Source organism: Saccoglossus kowalevskii, chromosome 6 (assembly GCF_978046115.1).
Source record: "Saccoglossus kowalevskii chromosome 6, keSacKowa6.1, whole genome shotgun sequence".
Lineage (NCBI taxonomy): Eukaryota > Metazoa > Hemichordata > Enteropneusta > Harrimaniidae > Saccoglossus > Saccoglossus kowalevskii.
In genome coordinates this window covers 11,292,026-11,304,403 of record NC_140646.1, presented here as the reverse complement: position 1 = coordinate 11,304,403, position 12,378 = coordinate 11,292,026, and the positions used below count along the sequence as shown (strand labels likewise).

Below are 12,378 nucleotides of genomic sequence, written 5' to 3'. Positions count from 1 at the left end.
AACCCATTGCATTTGCTCTTGGTGCAGAGAATGTCTACCAAGGCTTCAGGTTTCTATCACAGGATGGCAATGACGTTTTCTAGTGGAAAATCTAATAAAGTAAAGCTAATTGTTTGTAGTGATCAAATAAAGTGAGTTTCCTTGTTTGAAGTACAGAAAAAAATCATCAAATTTGTTTGGCAACTACCGGGTAGTTGTAGTAATTGTAGGGCTACTAGTCCATGGACTATAGGGAGCTACCATGCACCCACCTTACAACCCTCCTAGACCCAAATTTTGTTGTTCTAGCGTTATCTGAAACTTTTTTTTAAAACCCTTTAAGTAACCAAAATTCCACATATGGTATATCAAAACAAAAAAGCAGCCTTTAGCCTAGTCATAGCTTTTTGGGGTTTGATACAAAGTCTCCAAGGTGCCTGTGAAGAATGCCGTTTCAATGGTAGTGCCTAATATACATATTTAAATTCAGAAAATCAACATAATCATATTATATGATATATCAAATCAAAGGCATTTTAACGTACATTCTCATCTTGGAATTACACTAAAGTTTGAAATACAAGTTTTATGATTTCAGTAATTTAATCTTACTATGTTTAATACTTGTGCGTTATTTTTATTTATACATTATTATGCAGAGACAATGAAAACTGTTTGTAGATTAGAAAATGGTTTATTGAAATATGCATACATCCCATTTGACTATTGTATATTTCACACTTTCCAAAATCTGATAGCTACTGGTAAATGGCCTACCCCAAATGGTGTACTCGTCTCAATAAGTATCAAATGTTCAATTGCCTCAACACACAATATGAAATAGAACATTGGAATATTTTATTACATATTATTCATGGTCATCAGTTTTCAAAAATGTTCATACCAGAATGTAAAGTTAGAAAAATGAATTTTTATTATAGATGCGAGTGAACGATGGAAAAGATAAATTACTAAAATAATGATTCGCAATACTATCGAAGCATAGTGTGTCAGAATGGTGAGTTTACAGTTTTGCTGGACAGCCTGTTTTAGTTATTAAATGTTATCATAGTTTACTTCAATATTTTTTAACAAAAACTGCCAAGTGACTGAACAGAGCGCACTGGGATGATGTCAGCACGGTATTGATCTACCATAAACAGACCACAGAAACTAAAACACTGAACAGAGTGCACTGGGATGATGTCAGCACGGTATTGATCTACCATAAACAGACCACAGAAACTAAAACACTGAACAGAGCGCACTGGGATGATGTCAGCATGGTATTGATCTACCATAAACAGACCACAGAAACTAAAACACTGAACAGAGCGCACTGGGATGATGTCAGCACGGTATTGATCTACCATAAACAGACCACAGAAACTAAAACACTGAACAGAGCGCACTGGGATGTCAGCACGGTATTGATCTACCATAAACAGACCACAGAAAGTAAAACACTGAACAGAGCGCACTGGGATGATGTCAGCACGGTATTGATCTACCATAAACAGACCACAGAAACTAAAACACTGAACAGAGCGCACTGGGATGATGTCAGCACGGTATTGATCTACCATAAACAGACCACAGAAAGTAAAACACTGAATAACGAGTTAAATATAAAAAATGGGTCTTTATTTTAGCATAACATTTTATACATTAATAAAAAAAACAATAAAAAAAATAAGTAAAAACAAATTTCCCAAAATGGATGGATGGAGCTTGTTCAAAACTCCTGCAAGATCTTTTGATCAAAAATGCACAGATAGACATGGTGATACTAGTTTCCATATTAAAGTACTTCTTGGCAGTCACCATAATTATCAAAATAGCACTGTAAACAGCATCACAGAAATTAAGTCTTGCAAAGTGTTGGCAAATATTGATTTATAGATTTGTACAAGTCCAAGATACCAAAAAAAAATGCACTTAATGTTTTTTTTATACATTTGATAATTATCCAAAAATGTTGCATCTCTGAAATGGAGCTAATTTTTTAATTTGCATGATGGTTGCGGTCAATTTTATACAAGTTTTTCGGTAAAATCATTATGGCACAACACATAATTTGCTTTTTATGGTGATATTAGTATGTATACTTCAACAAAAATTTCAGATTGCTCCGACCTCTGGGACCACAAGAAATTTAGCACTTTTGTTTTTCAAATCTAACATGGATGGGTGGAGCCACATGGGCAATCGCGGTGAATTTTGAAGAGTCAACGTTTTGTAGCATCTACAGTTACTAAAAGATCATTCAAGAAGTATCTAATTTTTAAGCCAATTTTGGTTAATTCAATTTTCTAAAAAAGACACTTATGTTATATCTAGAATTGTATGTTAACGTGATAACAAATTCAATTAAATTTATTGCTAAATTAAAAATGAAAAAGTGGCATGACACCCCAGGTTTTTATTCATGAAATACTAAGCATGTAATACTTATGCTAATGATACTACAACAAAGTTTTCAGCATGACATGCCCAGAAGTATGCAAGATTGAGTACTTCCTTGTTTTCTCAAATCAAAGCATGTGACCATGATTGAAAAAAAATATAAAATTGCATATTCAAATTAGACATTTAATTGCAGATCAATCAAACAAGTTTTTAAATGTTACAAATGCAATTTTTTCTAATCATTAATGATAACACACAAAGTTGTGCAACATGATAGTTTTGTAATAATATGCAAATGATTTTGTGTGCTTTGGGTGGAATACTTATTACATAGCTGAACACTAAACATATCTAACCACTATTGCCTTAAAGATTTTTAAAACAAATTGCGTACGTGTACAATCACTTAATTCATCAGATGTGCGATTTCATCTCTCAGCTGAGCACGGTTCCAGGGAGATCCAACTTGTCCTGCAAACTCAAACAGCGAAACCATGACCATGACTTGAAGCGAAAGAGTCATCACCTGCACATGCCAGATCCATGTACTTTTACATTGAATTGACCAGATAGGGGTTAAAAGAATTTAATATTACAGATTGATGTTTCGTATTTGTTGTCTTTTTATAATCTCAGCAGTTTTATGTTTAAGCAGTTTGTGTATTAACTAGTCTTCCTTAAATGGCCACAACTGTGGATGTGAAATAAAAAAAATATAACGAATAAAAATACTCCAACTTGCGATAAATGATCACAGACACATAATAGGTACCAATTAGAAATTGGCACCAAGAAAAACATGGCTGACCATTACATAAAAGGATTTGCCAAGTACAGTGAATGTTTCAACATTCTGCAGCACTGAATGGTGTTGAGTAACGAGTGAGTGCCAATGGTTTGAAGTGTATTGGGATAAAATGTTCAAATTTGAATAAAGTAGTATGCATTGTGTATGGCAGGTTACATTAAATTGTATTTTTTTATTTATTTTAATACCCTGGATGAACTGACCCCCTCCTACATGAATATACAATATAAACATCGTTCAGATTAAAATTGCTGACGGTTCACATACAGACCCCCTCCTCTTCCTCCTCCTCCTACATCATAAAGTTGAGATTAACACTTTGCCCACGGTCCACATGCACAACATGAGTTTGTTGTCTTGGTGTCCCCCACCCACCAGCTGTAACTGCATATGTTCCAGGTGCCACCACAACATGCACATCTTCAGTTGTCTGCAACTAAAAAGAAAATCAAAAATTGTTGTTACCCTGCATAGGGCACACATGTAACAATTTCTCAATGAAGTTTGAGTCAAATTGAAGAATGTATGTCATTCTTTATAGATTCATTATAGTAAATGCTATTATGACAACTGGTATTTTTCAAGATACAAGTTTGAAATGTCACTAGAAAATAATCAATATAGGCATTTTTAGCAAATTTGTATGGTTTTCATGGTGCAATTTCAAGTTGATAATAATTTTCCATTATATACACACTGGGAGTTTACATCCCATAATGCAGTGCATATATGTGCAGTAACTTGCTCAGTAGAGCAAAATTTTAATTTGGCTCAAATTGCCTGAAGGTTTGTGGCTAAATTGAAGATTATATATCATGCAACATTCTTTCATTATAATGAGTTCATACCATCAGAAAACCGAAAATAAAAAAAAATTGGGGTCACAGGATGATTTTTTGAGACAAGAGTCTGAAATATCATGGGGAAAAATACAAATTACAAAAAATTTAACATTGTGAAATCATTTCAAATAATTGACATATAATTGACATATAATTGACATATAATTGACATATAATTGACATATAATTTAGTGAGTTTCCATGGTGAAACTAGTTTTCAGTTATATACAATGGGAGGATATCTCTCATAATGTCAGGGTTCTACCTAAGATTTTTTGGTTGAGTAGTGATTAATTTGCATAATATTTTTCAAACATGTACATTGGCAAGTTTTTCGGATTATAATTAATGTAATTGTATTAAAGAAATAATTTGTTAGTTAATAATAATAGTTTTTTAGAAAAGGTAACATTATACATGTATTAAAAGCCATTAAAACAGACCCCGCTAAAAAACATGCATCTACCATCTAAATTATATTGCGCATGTGCAACAAAAAACAAAATAGCAGCTGTATTAAAGCATGCTTTTAACAGGAAACTTTCCCTGTGTGTGGTTTTATAATTTCTTCATCAACTATAGTACATTACTTATATTTTTACAAGCCATATACGTGTCCGCTCTTAATCAGTTAGTAAACAAGTCATTGTCAATGACATAGTCCCTGTCCAGTTTTTAGTTAAAAACAATGACAGATGTAGATTATAATTAAATGTTAATTCAGCAGGTTAATGTGTTACCCATCGACTTTGATCAAAATCGTCCTGGTCATGTTTGAGAAACAGCTGCTGACACGTAACAATGTTGATTTAGCACTTTTTCATCAAAAATTACCATTGGTCAAAATGCTCGCCAGTCGGCAAAATTTGTTCGAATCATGAAAAAAAAAGACGTGCACCTTTAACCCAATATGTATGATCACCATAAAAACTTTGATCAAAATAATCGTAGTCATCTCCGAGAGACAGCTGCTGGCCATTTTAGAATCAAAAATGGCAAATTTTACGTCAAAAATGGTCACCAGTTGGCCATTTTTTTGCGATCTTCAAATTAAAAAAAAAACGCATCTGTAAAATATGATGTATTGTCTTTGTGTGACGTTAGAATGAGTCAATGAGTGTCTGAGACACTACTCCGGTCGGTCCCTGATTTTGGACTTTGAAGTTGATGTATAAACACCATTCTGTTTCACTGGCAGTGAATGTATTCATAGCAATCCTGAGGTGTCAATGTTACCTCAAACCTCTTAGAGAATATATCCTCAATATGTATCCTTTTACATTTGCATAGATGTTGCTGGCAGCTCACTTGCACAAACTGCTGTCAATCAAAGCACCTTAGACACATTTTGAAGAATCGTGTGTGAAATGAAAGGGTGGCGGGTGGTGGGCAAAGCATTGTGGCCTGTAGCGCTTAAAGAACACTGAATGTATTTGCATATATGTGCAGAAACATGCTCAGTATGGCAAAATTTGTTGTTTGGCTCAAACTGTTTTTAAGTGAAAATACTACAACGGTTTTGCAAACAAGTAAGGCAGTATTGCATTGTAATACTTCAAGGTACATGTTGCATCAAAATTGCTGAGAATACGTTGATGTCATAATGTTTTGACAGATTCACATATAATTATTATAACATTACAATACTTACTGGATTCTTTTTCTGCACTTCTGAGTATTGAGGAGTGTGAAATCTACAACAATGACCTTTATCACGTGTACTTTTTGATCCTGATGATGAACTCTGATAGTATCTCTGTAACAGTCACAAATTTAACATCAAAAAAGTTTAAACATAGGCAGTCACCCCCCATAACATTTTGTAAGCATGCCTATGTTGGCTGGAATTGAATGTCGAACCCAAAGGTAAAATAACAGCGCCGTCCACTACTGTTATTAAATATTCAAGCATGTGTCCATATTAATAAAACAATTTAAAGGCAACATTGTCAGGCAGATCACAAGCTAGTCCTGATCAAATAAAGATTTGTTATCAAATGTAGTTTGGCGAAATTCTCATAAAATCACGCCCTCTAGCTACGAAACGTTTCTGTGACGTCAAAATGATATGTACGGATAAAGGCGATGTTGTTCAAATCCACTATTTTAATGTGTAGTAGTGTATCATCTAGAATATAGTAAAATCTCTCAACAAAAATCAACTTTTGTAGATGAACGACTACAGATGAAAACAATTTTGACATTTAGAACGGCATTTGAGCCACCCATTTATGTCATTAAAGCGTTTTGACATCACAGTGCAACAGCCTACACAGATCAGAGTGACGCAGCATGACGACCACCATTCTTTATTCAAACAATGTTTTCTATAAAGTACTGTAGGGTAGAATTGTAGGTGAAACTCAATTTTTGTGCAACTAATATATATATAATATGAGGTTATTACAAGGGTACCTCAAAGTTTGCATGAAGACAGTACAGCAGGAGTATCGACCGTACTGTGTACTGTCTGAGTGCATACCTTGAAGTATTCTCGTAATAACCTTATTATTATACATCTTTTAAATTTCTTTCAAGGATACATCAAGGGAATGCCGAAATCAAAAATGTTTAGAACACAATCAGCGAACTTCTTTGTGTGGAGTCCAGTCAAACTCTGGCCGCAGTCATGTTTGTTTTTATTATTATTATTAGAGGATGCTTCCACACGTAATCATTCCATATTTGGAATTTGCATTTCCTAATATCGTAGGATGAAAATACCCCGTAAAATAACGCAAAATTACAGCATACTGAAACTGATGGCATTACGGTGACAGATGTATAATAATAGCATGTATGTGTAGCTGGACGATTCATTATTTGAATACTTACTTTACATTGTCTACTGGTCGATGACATGAACTGAATAATGTTAGAGAATGCATCATCAATGGTTGTATACACTGCAGGATCCTACAAGATGAAAATGTACATGTAATAAATATATCGGTTGGTGGTATATACCTGGCAGTAGAATCATATTGAAGATAGCAGCTGAAAAAGGCAACAGTGAATTACATTGACAATCAATAATGGATTCTCCTGACACATGACTTTTCAAGGTGAACAAGTAGTGTGCAGTTCCTTCTCCACCCTCTTGCCTGACTGACGCTCATAGTCCCATAGGTGCAGTAACTGCCACATTTGAAGCGGCCCTAGCAGGTGCAGTTTTAGTGCGTCAGGTGGCCCACAGAAACTGCTACTTTTTGCATCAGGAACAACTGCATCTTTTACGTGCCACTGAGGATAGCAACAGTGCACAGGACCTACAGCTTTACGCCCCCCTCTGAAAGGATGCCATTTTTCCAATATGAATGCTGCACGCCTGGCAAGTGGGCAGAACGTACAATCTCCCTGATGATGGGCAGACATGCTAACTATTTTGCCACACATCAGGTCCTGACAATGACATTTTATATATTAGCAGCACTCAAGGTTTAAATTTTGTTCCTGTCATGACAACCACTTTCATATTGTTGATGGCCAGCTGAAAAATTTAATTAAAAAAAATTGAACATACTTGTTGGTCACTAGAAAGTATTATGCTTTACAAATATATAATAAACTATACAAAAATTCATTATTATGTTAAAATTCAGATGCAATGTCTCTTGTATCATTACCGGTCGACAATGATTCACTGACAGGACGAGATCCATTATCACTCATATTATTCTGTGGCAAACTGCATGGACTTGCAATATGCAGCTACAGTCAAACCTGTCTATAGTGGTCACCCATGGGACTTTTAGATTTTGGCCTTTATAGACAGGTGGCCTTTCTATACAGGTTCACTAATTTATTCATGAATATTAATTAGGCATTGAATCAATGTATTAAAACAGATCTCGCAACCCCATTTGACACACACTATTACACTACTGTACACAGTATGCAAAAACTTTATTCCAAATAAAAAATGTTGATTTTTTATTCAATTTTAAATTGTATTATGTAAATTAAAATAATTTCACAAAAGTTGATCATTGCACAATAATGAGTAGTATCGAAAATGAAATGTTTGAAGATTTGTACAGTAAAGTTCATGTTCAGCAGCAGTTTTAGTATCATTTCCTACGAAAGAAATCACTCGGCTTGCTTTGCTTAGCTATCCCGAATTTGTACGTTTCTTTTAATATTTATTGTGTCTTGTACACTTAAATTAATAACTGTTCTAATAAATCGAAACGTCTCTGGGCTATAGCAAATTCTTTCAAGGAGAAGGGAGAGGAACAGTTAGCAGTGCCTTATTGATCCCTACAACTTATACGAAAAGAACACTTATCCATTGTAGTGATGGATCTCCTTCCAGTTACGTGACAACTTGAAAGTTTCCTCCCCATTCACAACACCTTAACATTTTGTTTATTTTTTTTCAAAAATCGTCCTGACCTACCTCACTTGCGAAATGATTGATCCCTCAAAATATTACTTTGCGTAATCGAAATCTGGGCAACTTCCATGTTATTGTACTGTTGCAACAATAGAAACATGTGAAATATGCCTAGCGACATTAGCCGGCGAACTGAAGTCAATTTAACATCATTGTTAAAAACATCTATTGTTACATGTACCAAGGCAGTAGCGACCGAAAAAAAAATTTGAACGAATTTAGTTGGACGAGACGATACTGCACACACATTTCTTCACAGTGATCGATAGGCAATAACGGAAACGACTCTACTTTTTGACCCGAGTTATCATAACCCCGGAAGAACAAGAATGCACATGGCGCAAGGCTAATTAGCATAATTTATTTGGATGGGAAAAACAACAGGCATGGCCATTGCGTTGATTTTTTTCCTTTTGCTACCAGTTCCAGTTACTTGCGTATTTGTCAATATTTATAGGAGTTCAAAGTGAATAAATATCGATACTAAATAACAAGTGAGTTGTTTTTTGTTGGCAAGACATCCGGCAACTATGTCCGTTATATGCAGTTCAACTGATCACTGCGGCCGCTGAAGCCTGGCCGTTGGCCGCGTTAGACAGATGGCCGCTATATACGGGGTACTTTACATGTAAATTTCATAGGGACTGTTCGGTTGTGACCGCTATAGGCAGGTGGCCGCTGCATCCAGGTGCCCGTTAACACCGGTTTGACTGTATAAGTCATTTCATTACAAATACATATGGTAGACAATGAAATGTGTATGAGCACGTGTTGATATATGGATAGAGCTGTGCCACCAAGAGATGACAAGCTGTATCATCTATTTTATGTTACAAAGAATTTGTTGCCAGTCAGATTTTGTTCAGGACGCCAATTGGTGAGCTACATATTTTTTTTTTCTTTCAGTCAGCACGCAAAGAAACAGCCCCCTCTATCACCCTTGATGCGTGTGTATGACAAGCATTTTTTCAGTCAGCACGCAAAGAAACAGCCCCCTCTATCACCCTTGGTACGTGTGTATGACAAGCATTTCCACATACAGCACTTGTAAATTGGGAGAAAATGATTGTGTTGTACTGTACTGTACCTGTATCATATAGTCTTGTTGAGGTTTTGGTTCCGGCCATGTAATCTGTCTTTCTTTTACTCTATTCAATGTATCCAGTCCCCTTCTGCCAGCCCGGCATAAAGTACAAGCCATCCAAGTATCATCCTTCAATTATAATGAAGAGCATATTAAAAATACGCCAAACTTGATCACAGATGGAATCTCAATTTTGTAAAATGAGTAACAATGTAGTTCTGACATCCGACTACCCTCTCAATGATGACAATCAGTGAGGGGAAAGCGATTGCCAAAATTATGATTATTTTGCGATTAAACTATAAAATTCCTACCATAAAAATAACTATTCCATGGTGACCACCATTTAGAACATTTTCACGATAGTGGGTCAGTGTTAATGTCGAGCCAGGTGCAAGAGTAACAATATGCAATGCACATTTTTGTTTTAGTCATTATGAAATTAGCTTTGACCAGTTCACAATACAGCCCACAAATGTATGAATTTAATTTCTTTGTCAATAAGTGAATCTGAAAAAATTTGGAGAAAAATGCATGCTTTTAAAACTGAAATTTAAGAAAAGACAATTTTTTAAATCATATCATGTGCAAAATAAACAAATAAAACATGTTATGCAACTGTATATACACTACAATATCAGATTTATTAAATAAGTAGTAATTTTCAGTTCTGAGCATTTGCAGCAAACAACCGAGGTCATGTCAGGCCATTTTCATGATTTTTTTTTACAGTTAATGAGTTTTTTTTTTTCAAAAACTGTTAGTAAGACGAGGCACCATACACATGTCACAGTTTTGTGCTAACCCTGTCAGATGATTGAGTTTTTAGGCAATGATGTTTTAAATTCAGTTAATTCACATACATTAACGTATAGAACTAGCTCCGAATAGTTTGAAATGTGCTAATGATGCAATTGCAGCGGTCTTGCAAAGCACAATACAATGTTTGAGGAAACTTTAAAATATTTGAAGTTGCATCCAAAACAATATTTTTTATGATAAATTATACAATAATATTTGTGTATACAGATGCAACCCCCATATAATTATCCACATTAGATTTTGGGATACACATGTACAATAAAATTCATTTCATTCTGTATATGTTGACACCCTATATAAACGTATGTCAATTGTAATGCTGGACCACCTCTTCTAGAATTGTCTCTAGAGGTGTACATGTATTTATAAGTCAGATTTCAATGATCAAGCATATACTTGTAATAAATGCAATTTGGGCTTTCGGCACACTTCAGAAAGAGTTATTTAAGGTCCCCTAATGTGAACCCCAACCCCAACAACCCCCAAATGTAATTAGGTGACCCAAAGAGGGGTATATACAATTGAAATGGAGGAGAAGGTACTGAAGGGGCAGGTTTAGAATTAGATTCATGAGTGAAGGGCATAAGCAACTCTTACCACAACCCCTATCCCCCAGCACTCCACGAATTAACTGTACACCTAGGATTAGGGGTGGGGTACAAAAGAAACTCTTTCCACATTTTCCAGCATCTAATTTGCTCGAGTTACAATGTAGTTGGGGGGGCATGACTTATTACCTAACTATGTTCCGAGATTGGAACAAATTTCCTGAATGAACCTCTGAGAGAATGCAACGGGATGACTAACTGACACATTGACCCACTACGCATAGACAATAAATTCACAATCTAGTAGAATTGTACACCATAGACACACGTCACAGTGACAGGTATATTGTGTATAATTCAACAAGTATAAATAACTGCTGAATATAAAGAGAAACAAAACGGTCTGAGTCAGTCATCGCGGGGGTCAACGCCTTTATGACCCGACCCGTGTAAACATGAATGACAGTCGGTTGGCAGATTTTTGCGCCAACTCACTGAACGTTATTGAGATTTCAATAGCTATGCGAAGAAATGTGACAGGAGAAAAAAAAACACAGTAATTAAATAGTTCGAGAACGACGATAGATTTAGGACCGATCAATGCACTGGAAATAGAACCAATAGAACCTTACTTACCGAACAACAAGGCATCTTAAAAACTTATTTTCACTGCGGTGTAAGTGAGAATGTATCAAATTTTACAATGTTACTCGAATTTACCAGAACAAAACAGAGCTGTGTCGTCACAGACAGGTATTGAAAATGTACAGAGCGCTGTAAACATAGAATAGGGCAAGTTAACACAACAGCAACAAACCAACGTTGAGCTCAAAATAACAAGAACTTGAAATGGGCGCTAAGTTTGGAACCCGGAAGTAACTGAAGTGTACCAGCATGCTTTGCGATAAACCATATCTTGTCGTACATGGCGCTATGCCAACAACGTTTTTAAACCTTTACCACAGAAACAACCACAGTCCCTCTAGGATAGATGGACTGTGAAACAGCCAATGGTAATTTTGTGCTATGTGCGAAAACTGCTATATATATATACCGTGATATACTACAATGATAGCCTGGTGGCAATGCAAAACCATGCCAATGTGTATTGGATTATTTTGTTCAAACACAGAGTTTTAGTTTCATGGTAACACGAACCAATATTCAATGTTGTGTACCAACACCGTATTTTGAAAGAATTTACGGAATATTATTTTTTTTAAATATAAATGCTTCATGACCTGCCTGTCTGAATAACTTTTCATATATCCCAGTTTTCTGATTATCTATGTTTTTATGTATATATTTTATGATGACAATAATTAATGCTCTTTTAATTAAGCGACTAAAATGCTAGCAACTGCTCGTCTATCCATCCATGAAGTCCATATATTTTTGTTATAACCATTTACTTGCTAAATTACCCGTCTGCAGATTTTTGTACTGTACATTTGTCGGTGCAATGACCTTAAACATGGTACATATAATAC

At 35.3% G+C, this 12,378-nt stretch overlaps 1 protein-coding gene across 1 annotated transcript; it reads right to left on the bottom strand.

Moving 5' to 3' along the window:
- Nucleotides 1–3,334: 3,334 nt before the first annotated feature.
- LOC100378367 (A-kinase-interacting protein 1-like) lies at nucleotides 3,335–11,746 on the bottom strand. The gene is made up of 5 exons (XM_002734010.4): nucleotides 11,525–11,746; nucleotides 9,522–9,647; nucleotides 6,874–6,954; nucleotides 5,690–5,794; nucleotides 3,335–3,632 (listed from the first exon to the last, which is right to left on the bottom strand). Exons 1-5 carry the CDS (start codon nucleotides 11,537–11,539, stop codon nucleotides 3,489–3,491), a joined length of 471 nt encoding a protein of 156 aa, XP_002734056.1. The 5' UTR covers nucleotides 11,540–11,746; the 3' UTR covers nucleotides 3,335–3,488.
- Nucleotides 11,747–12,378: the final 632 nt, after the last annotated feature.

What these genes read in the sequence shown, in the direction of transcription:
- LOC100378367 (XM_002734010.4), bottom strand. An exon ending in AACAAGACTATATGATACAG is followed by an intron (nt 6,955 to 9,521) that starts GTACAGTACAGT and finishes TTCATCTTGTAG; the next exon opens with GATCCTGCAGTGTATACAAC. An exon ending in CGACCAGTAGACAATGTAAA is followed by an intron (nt 5,795 to 6,873) that starts GTAAGTATTCAA and finishes TGACTGTTACAG; the next exon opens with AGATACTATCAGAGTTCATC.